The sequence below is a fragment of the Myripristis murdjan genome, chromosome 13 (genome assembly GCF_902150065.1).
Source record: "Myripristis murdjan chromosome 13, fMyrMur1.1, whole genome shotgun sequence".
NCBI classification, from domain to species: domain Eukaryota; kingdom Metazoa; phylum Chordata; class Actinopteri; order Holocentriformes; family Holocentridae; genus Myripristis; species Myripristis murdjan.
Genome location: NC_043992.1, coordinates 31,265,424 through 31,282,442, shown reverse-complemented (window position 1 = coordinate 31,282,442; position 17,019 = coordinate 31,265,424). Strand labels below are relative to the sequence as shown.

The 17,019-nt window shown below is 40.5% G+C and overlaps 3 protein-coding genes across 3 annotated transcripts in view; 1 reads left to right on the top strand and 2 right to left on the bottom strand.

Annotated features, from left to right (window-relative positions):
* LOC115369725 (uncharacterized) overlaps window positions 1–17,019 on the top strand; it is a 216,416-nt gene that overhangs the window by 21,647 nt on the left and 177,750 nt on the right. The window lies entirely within an intron of this gene.
* Window positions 4,105–7,487, bottom strand: LOC115370346 (extracellular calcium-sensing receptor-like). Its single transcript, XM_030067333.1, has 6 exons — window positions 7,351–7,487; window positions 6,930–7,215; window positions 6,026–6,808; window positions 5,577–5,819; window positions 5,269–5,392; window positions 4,105–5,018 (listed from the first exon to the last, which is right to left on the bottom strand). Exons 1-6 carry the CDS (start codon window positions 7,467–7,469, stop codon window positions 4,105–4,107), a joined length of 2,469 nt encoding a protein of 822 aa, XP_029923193.1. The 5' UTR covers window positions 7,470–7,487.
* On the bottom strand, window positions 12,834–16,457 carry LOC115370344 (extracellular calcium-sensing receptor-like). Its single transcript, XM_030067332.1, has 6 exons — window positions 16,321–16,457; window positions 15,900–16,185; window positions 14,950–15,774; window positions 14,539–14,760; window positions 14,232–14,355; window positions 12,834–13,747 (listed from the first exon to the last, which is right to left on the bottom strand). The coding sequence occupies exons 1-6, from the start codon at window positions 16,437–16,439 to the stop codon at window positions 12,834–12,836; spliced, it is 2,490 nt and encodes an 829-aa protein (XP_029923192.1). The 5' UTR covers window positions 16,440–16,457.

The window sequence follows — 17,019 nt, the reverse complement described above, 5'->3', positions numbered from 1 at the left end:
ATCACCTGGGTCCAGCGATAAGCACGCAGGTCAAATCTGAAAATATTTTGAATATGAGATAGTAGACTTCACCATAAGATTAGAGAGCTTTCACATGCAATTGCAAAATATTAAAAGAAACGTTGTGAAACATGTATAAAGTATTGAAGTGTAAGATCTAATAATACTTACAGTGCACATCTCACTCCAGGTGGATCTCTTTCAAATGAAGTAGTGCTGCTCAGTTGTTTGTTGAAAATAGGAAAAATGCCTCCTATGATTACATCTCCCTGCTTGAACAAACTCGGCATCTCAGACCTGCCCAGCAGCTCACAGCCAGAAGCTGTCTTCAGGTAAAGAATGAACAAAGAGAAAAGCATAACCGACTCCAGCGCTTGCATGGCTGTCATATTTTCCTGACAGACATCAAGGCACTTATAACTCTGTGGTGGAAGCAGGTGGACAGGTGTTAACTTGATAAATGTTTGGGTTAGTTCCCAAAGGGCACAGCAGTCTCAGCTGGTACAGACTGGCACATCAGGGGTGATGAATGCTATACTGAATGAAAAATATAATGAAGCCAACCCACTGACCCATCTCATACTTGCCTATTAACATCATTCATAGTCCAGCTTTGCCACTCTAATGTGTCAAACAACAAGCAGTAAGTGTAATTTGTTTTAGTGAAGTTGTTTTGGACTGAAAGATGTAAAAGAGCACATAGTTAGACTGTAAAAAGTAACATATTGTCTGGAATTGTGAAAGCATTTTCAAGTATTGTTCAAGGGCAAATAATGGATTCATAATTTAAAAAAATACAGAATAACAGATTATGCATGGCTGCAGGGATATTAAAAAAAACAATGGGCTCTATTTTAACAATTTAAGCACACAGTCTGAAGAGCATGGTGTAAGTGCATTCAGGGCATGTCCAGGGCAACTTTTTTCTATTTTAATGGTAAAAAAAAAAAAAAAAAAAAAAAAAAAAAAAAAGATTGTTACACCATGGTTGTGTGACTTAGACTGACATCGCTTTAGACAAAAGAAATTTTCCTGGCTTATGTCTAGCCTTCTGTCTCAGTGTTACTGGCTGGGATTGGACGGCGGCACCAAGTGGTCAGAGATATTTGGTGGCATTTTGAGAATATTTGCAATTAGTTACCAAGTACTAACAACATCCACCTTCCTTGAGTTTTCTTTACCCATCAGCTTCATAAGAATCTCAAAAATACATTTTTAACAAGGTTATAATACCTTTTGTTGTGCTATTCACCTAGCCAAGTGCGCAGTTCTCTCTCAAGACATCAGATGGCGCAGTGATCATCTGTATCCTCACAGAAAGTAATTTATGTCATAGATTTGTAGGTTTGCTATTATCATTATTGTTAACATTTATGGTGATTATACTTTGTCTTATTATTATTGTTATTATTTCCATGAACAATATTGATAATAGTAATAATAGTGATACATATGTGTAACCAAGTGGTAAAATAATATCGCTGAGAAATAAAGTCCATGTGGATGAAGTTCTCTTTTGCTGCAACCACCGCTGGGGATTCTTCCTTTGGAAGAGCTCACACATGCCAAGCACAGTTTGCTATCAGTGAAGTAGGAATGAAACACTTTGATGCTTCTTTTTCTTATGCTGTTTAACAGTGTAACAGCCAATGGTGGAGTGATTCTGAACTGTGTTGACAACACCTGTCTGGAGCCCTTGCTACTCTAGTTGTTCCCTCTCAGAGGCCAAGCCCGCAACCAATGTCTCCCTCTGGTTGGGACAGTGCATCCTCTTACCAGGCAAGCTGGCCTCCAAGCTATATGTTTATTTATGTATGCTGTGGCCATTTGATTGACTGTCCTCATGAGGACATGCTGACCCACTCAGCGGCTACAGGGCCATGCAGGACTGTGTTTGGAGATGATTGGCATGTGGACATAGTCACTATTCATGTAAATTACCTGGCCAAATACATTCCAACACATGCTTCATCGACAACATGTGGGAGGGGATCTACCTGAAGCATTTGTTGAACAGACACAGATCAAGGATGGGCCTTCTTGAACACCAGGAAGTAGCAAGAGTAAAACCCCTCTTTCACTCTATATCAGAGAACCTCTAAAGTCACTCCTCGCAGCTACATCAGTCAGAGTCTCTGCATTCATCTGAGATGAGATGATAATCTGAGATTCATCTCCAACACATTGATGAATGGAGGTGGAGGACAGGCAAACTGGAGAGTGTCATCAGCCTGAGCAAACCAGGTATTCCCTAATCCTAGCTTCTGCCATTTCTAAAAATGTTCTGAAAGTGGTCAAGCCATCTAAGGCAGGAAAAACAGGGTCCTCTTTGCATGTTTGCATCATGCTTACCACAAACCAATGTCACACACACGTGCAAACTGGCAGGGAAGAAAGGATGGTGTGTTCGGAGAAACAGAGAATGCCATGGAGAACATGGCAGCAAGGCAGAGCCAAGATGTGTGCCTCACACTGTATGAAGGATTTGTTAAAGCAAGACACAAGTCATAAACTCAGTCATAAGAGACAAAGATGGACTCTTCCACAGACTGTCTTTTCCTCTTCTGCTTCCTGATGGGCTAAGGAGGGTTGGACTTCCTAGCAGTATGATGAGGAGCAGTGGCAGCAGAGGGGGGAGGTGGACCAAGTGGAGGGTGTGGAAGGGAAGAGATGGATTCAATTGAATGAGGAGGAGGAGGGAAATGAGAAGTACAAGGAGTAGGACGGCAACAGTATGGGCCACAAAATGGTCCTATATACAGTATCACCATGACCATAGTGGCGATGAATGTCAACAGAGTGGCTGTGTTCTGTGGTTGGCCAGCCAGAGAGAACATAGAGGCGGCTACTATCTTTACCTTATGGCTGATTTATGCTTTCTTTACATACAAAAATAAATACGTCCATTTTAAACAATGTAACTGTCACTGCAGATTGCAGATTTTGCATTGCAATGATTGACTGGATTGTTGCTCTATAAGAAGCACTAGAAGTGATCAGTATTCTATCACTATGGGAATTCTTTTGCCATGCCACCTCAAATCCTGGGTTGGCATCATGGACTTTATGAAAGATGGACGACGCCTTTCCACTTCCACTCACTGTGCAAAAGTTAAGCCAAAATATCCTGGATACAGAGGTTGCCATCTTCTGCTGGTGATGTCATTTGGGCCCCAAGTCTGCACAATACTGATGAGGGGAGAGCTGCAGCATGGAGGTCCCGCCCCCTGAACTTTTGATGTAGCCTGGCTGCTCCGATTTTATGCGTGTTGCATTGATTTTCCCATGTAGAGTGAATACATTTGATTTTAGATTTAAAAAATTTTAGATTTAAAATGGCAGCACCACCTTTGACATCCTCCACAGAGGTCAAGAATAAGTGTAGATATCATGGAAAAATGTTGAAATCAGGTTTTGCTTATTGTGACTTCAGACTATTTTTCATTTGAGAATATAAATAAACCATGTGACACAAAGTTTTAAACATCAAGTTACATTCATTATACACTCATAGATGCCAATGACGTGCTTTTTCCACATAACATTAGCTAGACTGCTTGTTGTCTCAGCTAGACAGCTATCGCTAACTAATCGCATTAAGTTACTGATAAGCTTACAAAACACAAATCTAACTTACTGGAAAAACTGAAAATATTCATATCCCTCAGTTGAGGGTTATGAATATTTGAAGGTTCCTACGAAACTCCAGTTCCTGAATAGCAGTACGCAGGTGCCTCTGTGGCTGCAGCTCCAGGGTTTACCACCTATACTGCAGCCAGCCACCAAGGCGTCATTTTTACGCAGTTGACACACTGATATATACCACCTCTGAGACATGACAACCCAAAAAGCCTAGCTGCTATCACAGATTGTCTCAATTATATCAACTGTTGGATGGCCAAAAACATCTTCAGCTAAATAACTTAAAGTCAGTAATTATATTGTATAGTCCCCCAAACCCTACCAGTTTCACAGAGAGTGGATATGGCCTCTTGTCTGCTAATGTAAAGATGGTTGCTAGAAACTTGGGAATAATAGCATTGGTCTTAATAAGCCTCACAATTCAAAATAAGCATTTGTGACATCATCAGTAAATTTAATAAATCACAGTCTTTTGCTTTGGTCTTTTCCCATGACATGCCTCTTGTTATTTCTCTCTGGCTTTATCAATATTATGTAACATTTAGGTGCAAAAATGCTAATAAGTAAGCCAAATGCAGAGGACAAAATTGCAAATATCTCCACAGCTACAGTGAATTTGCCTGGAGAGCTCACATAAGCTGGGATAAAAGTGATCCACACAGCACAGAATATCAGCATGCTGAAGGTGATGAATTTGGCTTCATTGAAGTTATCAGGTAACTTGCGGGCTAGAAATGCCAGAACCAAACATATCGCTGCAAGGATCCCTATGTATCCAAGGACAGCATAGAAGGCAGCCTCAGAGCCAGTGTTACACTCTAAAACTATCTTCTTTTTACTGTATCTGAAAACTATGTCTGGAAAAGGTGGGTTTAACTTCAGCCACAGTATGCATATAATTATCTGAAACAAAGTGCATGAGCAAACTATAATCCTCTGCTGGACAGGACCAAACTTTATTGCCATTTTGTTACCAGGAACAGTGGCTCTGAAAGCTGTCACTACAACTATAGTTTTTCCCAAGACACAGGAAATACAAAATGCAAAAGTCACACCAAAAGCTGTGTGTCGGAGCATACAGGTCCAGACTGTAGATCTCCCAATGAAGGTGAGGGGACAGAGGAAACACATGAAGAGAGAAAACAGCAAAAAACAGCTTAGCTCAGAGTTGCTCGCCTTAATTACTGGGGTTTCTCGGTAACGGATAAAGACCAACATTGTGGCCAGTGACAGAAAAGCCCCAAGTAGTGATACAGCTGTGAGTGCTATTCCCATCGGCTCATGATATGTCAGGAACTCAACTGTTTTCAGAATGCACTTGTCTCTCCTCTCATTCGACCAGTACTCCTGTGGACAAGGTGTACATTCTGCTGCACCTGTTGAGCAGGAACGGAAAGTATGAACTCTGTATCTGGATGTTAAATTAGCAGTAAATGAGGAAATGAGGGGAAATTTTTTTATCAAATTTGGAAGCAATGACTAGAATAATGTGCAGTGATACCATGACAGTTTATGAAACTAAATATGAATTGTGACACTGACTGAAGAATACATTGTACATACAGGTTTTAGTATGGCATACATGCTTTAACATACATGGCTCCCCCTAAATCCAAGTTGTGGTACCTGTTGAGTTGGCTATAGTTCCATCAGCACATGGGATGCAATCAAAACAGCAGATAGGCTTTCCCTGGATTTGAGCTCTCCTGGTTCCCACTGGACAAACAGCAGAGCACACTGATTGTGGAACCTGAGGAAAATATTACAGAGCTGAAGATCTAAATTTCCACCATGTAATAATGTCACAGCCAGGCCAAGCAGGCCTTACCATGCTCAGTATCCCTGATGGTTTATAGTCATTATGTATTCTAACAAGACACACACTTTATGTGAAAAGACAGCTTAGCAGGAGTAAACAATGGCACAGTGATTACCATTTTCCCAGTCCTCCACACGATCTTTTCCTCCTGGATGCTGAGCTCATATTCCCTATTAGCAGCAGAGGCAAAATGCCCCACTGTCACATGTTGCACCTGTCCGTCTCTCAGCTGCCAGTTTATAATGTCATAAGAAGCAGGAGGGTCCCCATTCTGGTCAAAGAACACAGTCTCCCCAAACTGATTTGTAAAATGCACCCTTTGCAGGTGACCTGTTACCTGAAAGGAGGAGGTATTATGCTTAATAGAAAACTTGTTATTATTATTATTATTATTGTTATTATTTTATGCATGTTTATCAATAAAATATGTAGTATAAAAATATAAAATCTTACTGGCATACAGAAGAGATAATTTCCAATTACACTGCAAATTTTGTATTATATTAACCATGTATTTCTTACCTCTTTGGGCTGAATTTCTGATATGTTCAAACACGGTCTCACTGGTTTTTCCTCAAATGGTTGGCAAAACACCAAATGGTGAAGGGCATGTGCAACAGCATAAACTGCTTTATACACATTATAAGATACTCTAAGCTCTGTGACATTGAAAAATGCATCCTGTGAATTCATTAGTGACTCCGCTCCGGTGCACATTTCACTCTTGGCCTGAGTCCCTGGGAGCTCCCCAGGTAATGGGGGTCTGCAGCCCACCATCACCTCCCAGAAATCCCTCACAAAGGCTGCACCTGTGTTTGTATAAGGGCTGATGCCTGCAAGGAATGGCCTTAGCTTTGGAATGGCCATTTTCCGTACCACAAACCCTATTGCTCCACCAAAAGAGCGGTATATTTCAGGAGTGGAGGGTCGTGCAGCTGTTATCCAGGCCTCACTGGCAATCCACTGAATTCCTGTAATGTTCTGTTTTACTACCTCTTTCATCAAAGGGTAGAGGTCCCCCTCTGGAACAAAGGCCAGGATGACTTTGACAGTTGATTGTTTGATCATTTCCACAACATGCAGGATTTTATCCATCTTGTATGTCCGTAGAACTGTACCAACAAATGCAACACAGACCCCAAGCTTTTTAACTTCTTTAGTAAAGGCCAGGATCCCATTGCGCCCATAGTCATTGTCTGACTGTATGGCCCCAATCCACTGCCAGCCAAAACGTTTGACCAGGGCTGCCAAAGCTTTAGCTTGGTAGAAGTCACTAGGGATTGTCCGAAAAAAGGTTGGGTATTTAGTTTTGTCACTCAGGCAGGCACATGTTGAGAAGTAACTGACCTATGCAGAGAAGTACAACAAAAGGCAGCATACAGATAAACCACAACACAAGCATTACATAATCATTTTGAAAATCACACAATCAGAAATAAAGCTTTAAGCATTCATTTTCAGCTCTTACTATTGGCACCTGGAATGGTCCAAAGGCTTCAGCCAAAACCAATGACCGAGATGATCCTGCCTCTGCTATGATGGCAGAAATAGGTGGAGGACACAGGGAAGATGATTCCATCTCCTCTGGACTACTAACCAACATTAATGCAGCACGTAAGGCATTTGGAGGAGACCCACAAGAATTAAGAATCCTATAGCCAAGAGATATGTTTGGCAGCAGAGTAGGGTGATTGTTAATTTCCTCAATTGCAAATATCATCACCTGGGTCCAGCGATAAGCACGCAGGTCAAATCTGAAAATATTTTGAATATGAGATAGTAGACTTCACCATAAGATTATAGAGCTTTCACATGCAATTGCAAAATATTAAAAGAGACGTTGTGAAACATGTATAAAGTATTGAAGTGTAAAATCTAATAATACTTACAGTGCACATCTCACTCCAGGTGGATCTCTTTCAAATGAAGTAGGGCTGCTCAGTTGTTTGTTGAAAATAGGAAAAATGCCTCCTATGATTACATCTCCCTGCTTGAACAAACTCGGCATCTCAGACCTGCCCAGCAGCTCACAGCAGGAAACTGTCTTCAGGTAAAGAATGAACAAAGAGAAAAGCATAACCGACTCCAGCCCTTGCATGGCTGTCACATTTTCCTGACAGGCATCAAGGCACTTATAACTCTGTGGTGGAAGCAGGTGGACAGGTGTTAACTTGATAAATGTTTGGGTTAGTTCCCAAAGGGCACAGCAATCTCAGCTGGTACAGACTGGCACATCAGGGGTGATGAATGCTATACTGAATGAAAAATATAATGAAGGCAACCCACTGACCCATCTCATACTTGCCTATTAACATCATTGCAGGGATATTAAAAAAAAACAATGGGCTCTATTTTAACAATCTAAACACACAGTGTGAATAGCATGGCGTAAGTGCATTCAGGGCGTGTCCAGGTCAATTTTTTCTATTTTAATGGAAAATAAAAAGAATTGTTACACCATCAGCATCATAAGAATCTCAAAAACACATTTGTAACAAGGTTATAATACCTTTTGTTGTGCTATTCACCTAGCCAAGTGCACAGTTCTCTCTCAAGATAGCAGATGGTGCAGTGATCATCTGTATCCTCACAGAAAGTAATTTATATCATAGATTTGTATGTTTGCTACTATTATTATTATTGTTAACATTTATGGTGATTATACTTTGTCTATTATTATTATTATTATTATTATTTCCATGAACAATATTGATAATAGTGATACATATGTGTAACCAGGTACTAAAAAAATAATATCGCTGAGAAATAAAGTCCATGTGGATGAAGATCTCTTTTGCTGCAACCACTGCTGGGGATTCTTCCTTTGGAAGAGCTCACACATGCCACGCACAGTTTCCTATCAGTGAAGTTGGAATGAAACACTTTGATGCTTCTTTTTGTTATGCTGTTATATGATTTACTAGTCAAAGATGTGAAGCAGAATTTACATAAATTTCAGTGAACTGAACTTCATGCTAAATTGTATATAGTGGCACAGACACTAAAGACAAATAAAAACTGATCAACAAAGGATAATTCATATAATTATAAATGTGACTTGTGATATTTGTGAAATTGCTGTTATTTTAAATAACTTTATTGTGATATGATATTGTTGTATAATTTGTTTGTTGTAGTTGGAGAGTCTGTTGTGGATGATTTATATTCTGTACCAGATACATTTAAATTAATTTCAAATTTGATACATTTCAATAAAATTATCCTTTAACTAATAGCAGCTTGATCAGGATTTGGTCCTCAAGCTCAAATGGTACCTCACCCAGAGCACCAAGGACAGATCCCATCAAGGAACACAGTGGCATAGTCAATGTCTCCCTCTGTTTGGGACAGTGCATCCTCTTGCCAGGCAAGCTGGCCTCCAAGCTATATGTTTATTTATGTATGCTGTGGCTACAGGGCCATGCAGGACTGTGCTTGGAGATGATTTGCATGTGGACATAGTCACCATGCTTCATCGACAACATGTGGGAGGGGGTCTTCCTGAAGCATTTGTTGAACCGACGCAGATCAAGGATGGGCCTTCTTGAACACCAGGAAGTAGCAAGAGTAAAACCTCTCATTTGCGCTGTCTCAGAGAAGCTCTAAAGTCACTCCTCGCAGCTACATCAGTCAGAGTCTCTGCATTCATCTGAGATGAGATGATAATCTGAGATTCATCTCCAACACACTGATGAATGGAGGTGGAGGACAGGCAAACTGGAGAGTGTCATCAGCCTGAGCAAACCAGGTATTCCCTGAACCTAGCTTCTGCCATTTCTAGAAACGTTCTGAAAGTGGTCAAGCCATCTAAGGCAGGAAAAACAGGGTCCTCTTTGCATGTTTGCATCATGCTTACCACAAACCAATGTCACACACACGCGCAAACTGGCAGGGAGGAAAGTATGGTGTTTTTCGGAGAAACTCAGAATGCCATGGAGAAGATGGCAGCAAGGCAGAGCCAAGATGTGTGCCTCACACTGTATGAAGGATTTGTTAAAGCAAGACACAAGTCATAAACTCAGTCATAAAACACAAAGATGGACTCTTCCACAAACTGTCTTTTCCTCTTCTGCTTCCTGATGGGCTTAGGAGGGTTGGAATTCCTAGCAGTATGATGAGGAGCAGTGGCAGCGGAGGGTGCAGGTGGACCAGGTGAAGGGTGCGGAAGGGAAGAGATGGATTCAATTGAATGAGAAGGAGGGAAACGAGAAGTACGAGGAGTAGGACGGCAACAGTATGGACCACAAAATGGTCCTATATACGGTATCACCATGACCATAGTGGAGATGAATGTCAACAGAGTGGCTGTGTTCTGTGGTTGGCCAGCCAGAGAGAACATAGATGCGGTTACTATCTTCACCTTATGGCTCATTTATGGTTTCTTTACATACAAAAATAGATACGTCCATTTTAAACACTGTAACTGTCACAAAATATTCTGGATACAGAGGCTGCCATCTTCTGCTGGTGACATCATTTGGGGCCCAAGTCTGCACAATAGTGATGAGGGGAGAGCTGCAGTATGGAGGTCCTACTTTTGATGTAGCCTGGTTGCTTCGATTTTACACGCGTTGCATTGCATTGATTTTTCCATGTAGAGTGAATCCTTTTGCATGGATAGTCATTGATTGTTTTTTGTTCTAATTTTAGATTAAAAAAAAAAATGGCAGCACCACCTTAGACATCCTCCACAGAGGTCAAGAATAAGTGTATCATGGAAAAATGTTGAAATCAAGTTTTGCCTATTGTGACATCAGACTAATTTTTCATTTGAGAATATAAATAAACCATGTGACACAACGTTTCAAACATCAAGTTACATTCATTATATACTCATAGATCCCAATGACTTGCCTTTTCCATATAACATTAGCTAGACTGCTTGTTGTCTCAGCTAGATAGCTATTGCTAACTAATAGCATTAAGTTACTGATAAGCTTACAAAACACAAATCTAACTTACTGGAAAAACTGAAAATATTCATATCCCTTAGTTGAGGGTTATGGATATTTCAAGGTTCCTATGCAGCTCCAGTTCCTGAATAGCAGTACGCAGGTGCCTCCATGGCTGCACCTCCAGGGTTTACAACTTATACTGCAGCCAGCCACCAAGGGGCAAACGAGATTTTGGCTTCACTTTTTGGGAGCTGTTGTGTCGTCCTTCTTCTTTACAGTATATGTTTGGCATCAAGGACACTGCATTTAGTTGGTTTTATTCATACCCTTTAGAACCTGCGTGGTCAACATATGTAACCACATACACTGCTGATCAAAATCTTAAGACCAGTTGAGAAATTGCACTGTTGGATTTTAAGAAGGTTCTAAGTAGAGCTTCAAAATGCAAAAAGAAGAACTAGAAGTGAGACAAAAAAAATAAATGAATAATAAAAAAAAATAAATAAAATAATAATAATAATAATAATAATAATAATAATAATAATAATAAAATAAAAGCAATAAAAGCAATTTATTGCAAACAACCATTAAACTGAAATAGGCTGTTCATCAGCTGATCAAAAGTTTAAGACCACAGCCTTTAAAAGTCCAAATCTCCACAAAAATGTGGATGCAGTGTCATTTTCTGTCAGGTATCCACACTGTCATGACCTCCTGATGGCAAAGGCAAAAAAAGCTTTCTTGTTAATCACCTCAAAAATTCGTTTCGGCATGCTTGATGCTAGTGTTTCCAGGAGGCTAGTGGGAATATTGCTCCAAGTGGTGAAGATGGCTTCACGGAGGGCATCCACTGTCTGGAACTGGTGTCCATTTCTGTAAACTTCCCTTGCCATCTAACCCCAAATGTTCTCAATTGGATTTAGATCAGGGGAACACGCAGGATGGTTCAAAAGAGTGATGTTATTTCTCTGGAAGAAGTCCTTTGTCAGGCTGGCATTGTGAACTGCAGCGTTGTCCTGTTGAAAAACCCAGTCATTACCACACAGACGATGGCCTTCAGTCACGAGGGATGCCCCCTGCAACATCTCCACATAGCCAGCTGCCGTTTGACGCCTATGCACAACCTCAAGCTCCATTGTTCCATTGAAGGAAAATGCCCCCCAGATCATGATGGCGCCCCCTCCACTGTGCCGTGTAGAAAACATCTCAGGTGGGATCTCCTTGTCATGCCAGTAACGTTGGAAGCCATCAGGACCGTCAAGGTTACATTTTTCTCATCAGAGAATAAAACTTTCTTCCACCTTTCAATGTCCCATGTTTGGTGCTCTTGTGCAAACTCCAAACGGGCAATTTTGTGTCGTTGATGGAGACGAGGCCTTTGAAGACGTTTTTGTTCTTAAAACCCTTCTCTCGCAGATGCCGTCTGATGGTTACAGGACTCCAGTTGGCACCAGTGACAAGCTTAATTTGGGCCGAGGATCGTCCCGTGTCTTGACGGACAGCCAATTGGATCCTCCAGCTCAGGGCCGGTGACATTTTTTTGGGCCTACCACTTGACTTTTTTGTTCCATAACCCTCAGGATCTTTTAAGAAGTTTAAAATGACTGTCTTACTGCATCCAACCTCAGCAGCAATGGCACGCTGCGAGAGGCCTTGCTTATGCAGCTCAACAATCCGACCACATTCAAAGAGAGAAAGCTTTTTTTGCCTTTGCCATCAGGAGGTCATGACAGTGTGGATACCAGACAGAAATTGACACTGAATCCACATTTTTGCCAAGATTTGGGCTTTTAAAGGCAGTGGTCTTAAACTTTTGTTTTTCAGTTTAATGGTTGTTTGCAATAAATTGCTTACTCAAATTTTTTTTTTGTCTCTCTCCCATTTCTTCTTTTTGCATTTTGAGGCTCTACTTAGAACCTTCTTAAGATCCAACAGTGCAAAATGTAAATTCTTTCAACTTCTGAACTGGTCTTAAGATTTCGATCAGGAGTGTATGTTCCACACCAGAACCTGTGGTGTTCCGCAAGGTTCAATTTTAGGCCCAGTTTTATTGTCTATTTATATGCTTCTATTTGTCCATATCATCCAACATCAATGTCTCTTGTCATTTTTACACAGTTGACACACAGATATTTACCACCCCTGAGACAATTATATCAACTGTTGGATGGCAAAAATTATCTTCAGCTCAATAACTCAAAATCAGTAATTATATTGTTCAGTCCCCCAAACACTACCTGTCTCACAAAGAGTAGACTTGGCTTTTTGCCTGCTAATGTAAAGATGGTTGTCAGAAACTTGGGAAAATTATTTGAGTTAGACTTAAATTTTGTTCCACAGATTAAAATTGCTGTCCAGTCATGCCTCCCTCACTACCTCAGATATATATATATATATATATATATATACACACACACACACACACACACACACACACACACACACACACACACACAGATGACATTAAGTTTAATAAATCATAGTCTTTTGCTTTGTTCTTTTCCCATGACATGCCTCTTGTTATTTCTCTCTGGCTTTATCAATATTATGTAACATTTAGGTGCAAAAATGCTAATAAGTAAGCCAAATGCAGAGGACAAAATTGCAAATATCTCCACAGCTACAGTGAATTTGCCTGGAGAGCTCACATAAGCTGGGATAAAGGTGATCCACACAGCACAGAATATCAGCATGCTGAAGGTGATGAATTTGGCTTCATTGAAGTTATCAGGCAACTTGTGGGCTAGAAATGCCAGAACCAAACATATTGCTGCAAGGATCCCTATGTATCCAAGGACTGCATAGAAGGCAGCCTCAGAGCCAGTGTTACACTCTAAAACTATCTTCTTTTTACTGTATCTGAAAACCATGTCTGGAAAAGGTGGGTTTAACTTCAGCCACAGTATGCATATAATTATCTGAAACAAAATGCATGAGCAAACTATGATCCTCTGCTGGACAGGACCAAACTTTGCAGCCATTTTGTTACCAGGAACAGTGGCTCTGAAAGCTATCACTACAACTATAGTTTTTCCCAAGACACAGGAAATACAAAGTGCAAAAGTCACACCAAAAGCTGTGTGTCGGAGCATACAGGTCCAGACTGTAGGTCTCCCAATGAAGGTGAGGGGACAGAGGAAACACATGAAGAGAGAAAACAGCAAGAAACAACTTAGCTCAGAGTTGCTCGCCTTAATTACTGGGGTTTCTCGGTAACGGATAAAGACCAACATTGTGGCCAGTGACAGAAAAGCCCCAAGTAGTGATACAGCTGTGAGTGCTATTCCCATCGGCTCATGATATGACAGGAATTCAACTGTTTTCAGAATGCACTTGTCTCTCCTCTCATTTGACCAGTACTCCTGTGGACAAGGTGTACATTCTGCTGCACCTGTTGAACATGAATGGAAAATATGAACTCTGTATCTGGATGTTAAATTAACACTTAATGAGGATATTTTGAAGGGAAAAAATAGGAACAAATTTAGAAACAATGAATAGAATAATGTGCATTGATTGTGGCCATGGTATTTTACGAAACTAAATATGAACATACAGGTTTTAGTATGGCATACATCATTTGGTAACACTTGACAATAAGAGTACAACAATTAACATTAGTTAACGTTACTTGATGCTGTAATGGTTAGTGGTTAGTGAATGATTATCATGGCATTTGCTAATGTTAATAATATCTACAATAACCCTTAAATAACATATAAATTAATACCTTAGCATGAACAGCATTAGTAAATGATTCTTAGACACATTAGTTAACGGTTAGTTAACTGTTACTTAATGTTTATTATGGCATTAATGGCATTATTACCCATGTTTTAAAATACATAGCTCCCCCTAAATCCAAGTTGTGGTACCTGTTGAGTTGGCTATAGTTCCATCAGCACAAGGGATGCAATCAAAACAGCAGATGGGTTTTCCCTGAATTTGAGCTCTCCTGGTTCCCACTGGACAAACAGCAGAGCACACTGATTGTGGAACCTGAGGAAAATATTACAGAGCTGAAGATCTAAATTTCCACTATGTAATAATGTCACAGCCAGGTCAAGTAGGCCTTACCACGTTCAGTATCCCTGATGGTTTATAGTCATTATGTATTCTAACAAGTCACAAACTTCATGTGAAAAGAAAGCTTAGCACGGGAAACAATGGGACAGAGATTACCATTTTCCCAGTCCTCCACACAATCTTTTCCTCCTGGATGCTGAGCTCATATTTCCTATTAGCAGCTGAGGCAAAATGCCCCACTGTCACATGCTGCACCTGTCCGTCTCTCAGCTGCCAGTTTATAATGTCATAAGAAGCAGGAGGGTCCCCATTCTGGTCAAAGAACACAGTCTCCCCAAACTGATTTGTAAAGTGTACCCTTTGCAGGTGACCTGTTACCTGAAAAGAAGTATTATCAGTGGTAAGTGAGAAAATAGGAAATACTTAGCAGAAAACATTGTTTTTATTATGTTATGTATGCGTATTAAAAAAGATATTTGGTGTAAAAAGATGAAATCTTGGCAGACAGCAGAGAGAATTTCCTACTGTAATGCAAATTTTGTATTCTATCAACCATGAATTTCTCACCTCTTTTGGCTGAATTTCTGATATGTTCAAACACGGTCTCACTGGTTTTTCCTCAAATGGTTGGCAAAAAAGCAAATGGTGAAGGGCATGTGCAACAGCATAAACTGCTTTATACACATTATAAGACACTCTAAGCTCTGTGACATTGAAAAATGCATCCTGTGAATTCATTAGTGACTCCGCTCCGGTGCACATTTCACTCTTGGCCTGAGTCCCTGGGAGCTCCCCAGGTAATGGGGGTCTGCAGCCCACCATCACCTCCCAGAAATCCCTCACAAAGGCTGCACCTGTGTTTGTATAAGGGCTGATGCCTGCAAGGAATGGCCTTAGCTTTGGAATGGCCATTTTCCGTGCCACAAACCCTACTGCTCCACCAAAAGAGCGGTATATTTCAGGAGTGGAGGGTCGTGCAGCTGTTATCCAGGCCTCACTGGCAATCCACTGAATTCTTGTAATGTTCTGTTTTACTACCTCTTTCATCAAAGGGTAGAGGTCTCCGTCTGCAGCAAAAGCCAGGATGACTTTGACAGTTGATTGTTTGATCATTTCCACAACATGCAGGATTTTATCCATCTTGTATGTCCGTAGAACTGTACCAACAAATGCAACACAGACCCCAAACTTTTTAACTTCTTTAGTAAAGGCCAGGATCCCATTGCGCCCATAGTTACTGTCTGACTGTATGGCCCCAATCCACTGCCAACCAAAACGTTTGACCAGTGCTGCCAAAGCTTTAGCTTGGTAGAAGTCACTAGGGATTGTCCGAAAAAATGTTGGGTATTTAGTTTTGTCACTTAAGCAGGCACATGTTGAGAAGTAACTGACCTATGCAGAGAAGTACAACAAAATGCAGCATACAGATAAACCACAACACAAGCATTACATAATAATTTTGAAAATCACACAATCAGAATTAAAGCTTTAAGAAAGCATTCCTTTTCAGCTCTTACTAGTGGCACTTGGAATGGTCCAAAGGCTTCAGCCAAGACTACCGACCGTGATGATCCTGACTCTCCTATGATAGCAGAAATAGGTGGCGGACAGAGGGAAGATGATTCCATCTCCTCTGGACTACTAACCAACATTAATGCAGCACGTAAGGCATTTGGAGGAGACCCACAAGAATCAAGAATCCTATAGCCGAGAGATATGTTGGGCAGCAGAGTAGGGTGATTGTTGATTTCCTCAATTGCAAATATCATCACCTGGGTCCAGCGGAAAGCACGCAGGTCAAATCTGAGAAAAAGGTATGGTGATTGTAATAGATTTCACCATAAAATTTTAGAGTGTTTACATGGAATTGCAAAATTTTAAGATAAATGTTGAGAAACATGTATAAAGTACTGAAGAGTAAAATCTAATAATACTTACAGTGCACATCTCACTCCTGGTGGATCTCTTTCAAATGAAGTAGTGCTGCTCAGTTGTTTGGTGAAAATAGGAAAAATGCCTCCGATCATTACATCTCCCTGCTTGAACAAACTCGGCATCTCAAACCTGCCCAGCAGCTCACAGCCAGAAGCTGTCTTCAGGTAAAGAATGAACAAAGAGACGAGCATAACCGACTCCAGCTCATGCATGGCTGTTCAGCATTTTTCTGAGAGACAACAGTGCTATTTTAACTCTGTGGTGGAAACAGGTGGACAGGGGTTAACTTGGTAAATGCTTGGGTTAGCTCCCAAAGGGCAAAGCAATCTCAGCCTGGTACAGACTGGCACATCAGGGATTTATGATTGCTATACTGAATGCATGTGCCCCGATTTTTTGAGAGGAGAAGTGTCCATTAGTGGACACTTTCCTGGATTATGCCTTGCGTTCTGTCTCATTGTTAGTGTAAGACTTTATTTAGATAACACTTTTCATCCAAATACATGTAACACAAAGTGCTTCACACAATAAAACAATGAGAAAACAAGAGAGGCAGGATTAAGACCAATAAAAAAATAAACTAAATGCAAAATAAGAAAATAAAAGTAGTCATAAAATGAGTAAAGTATGAAAAGCAGAAAATAAATAAACAAGTGAACAAACAAGCAAACAAACAAATATATAAATAAGTAAATAAAAACT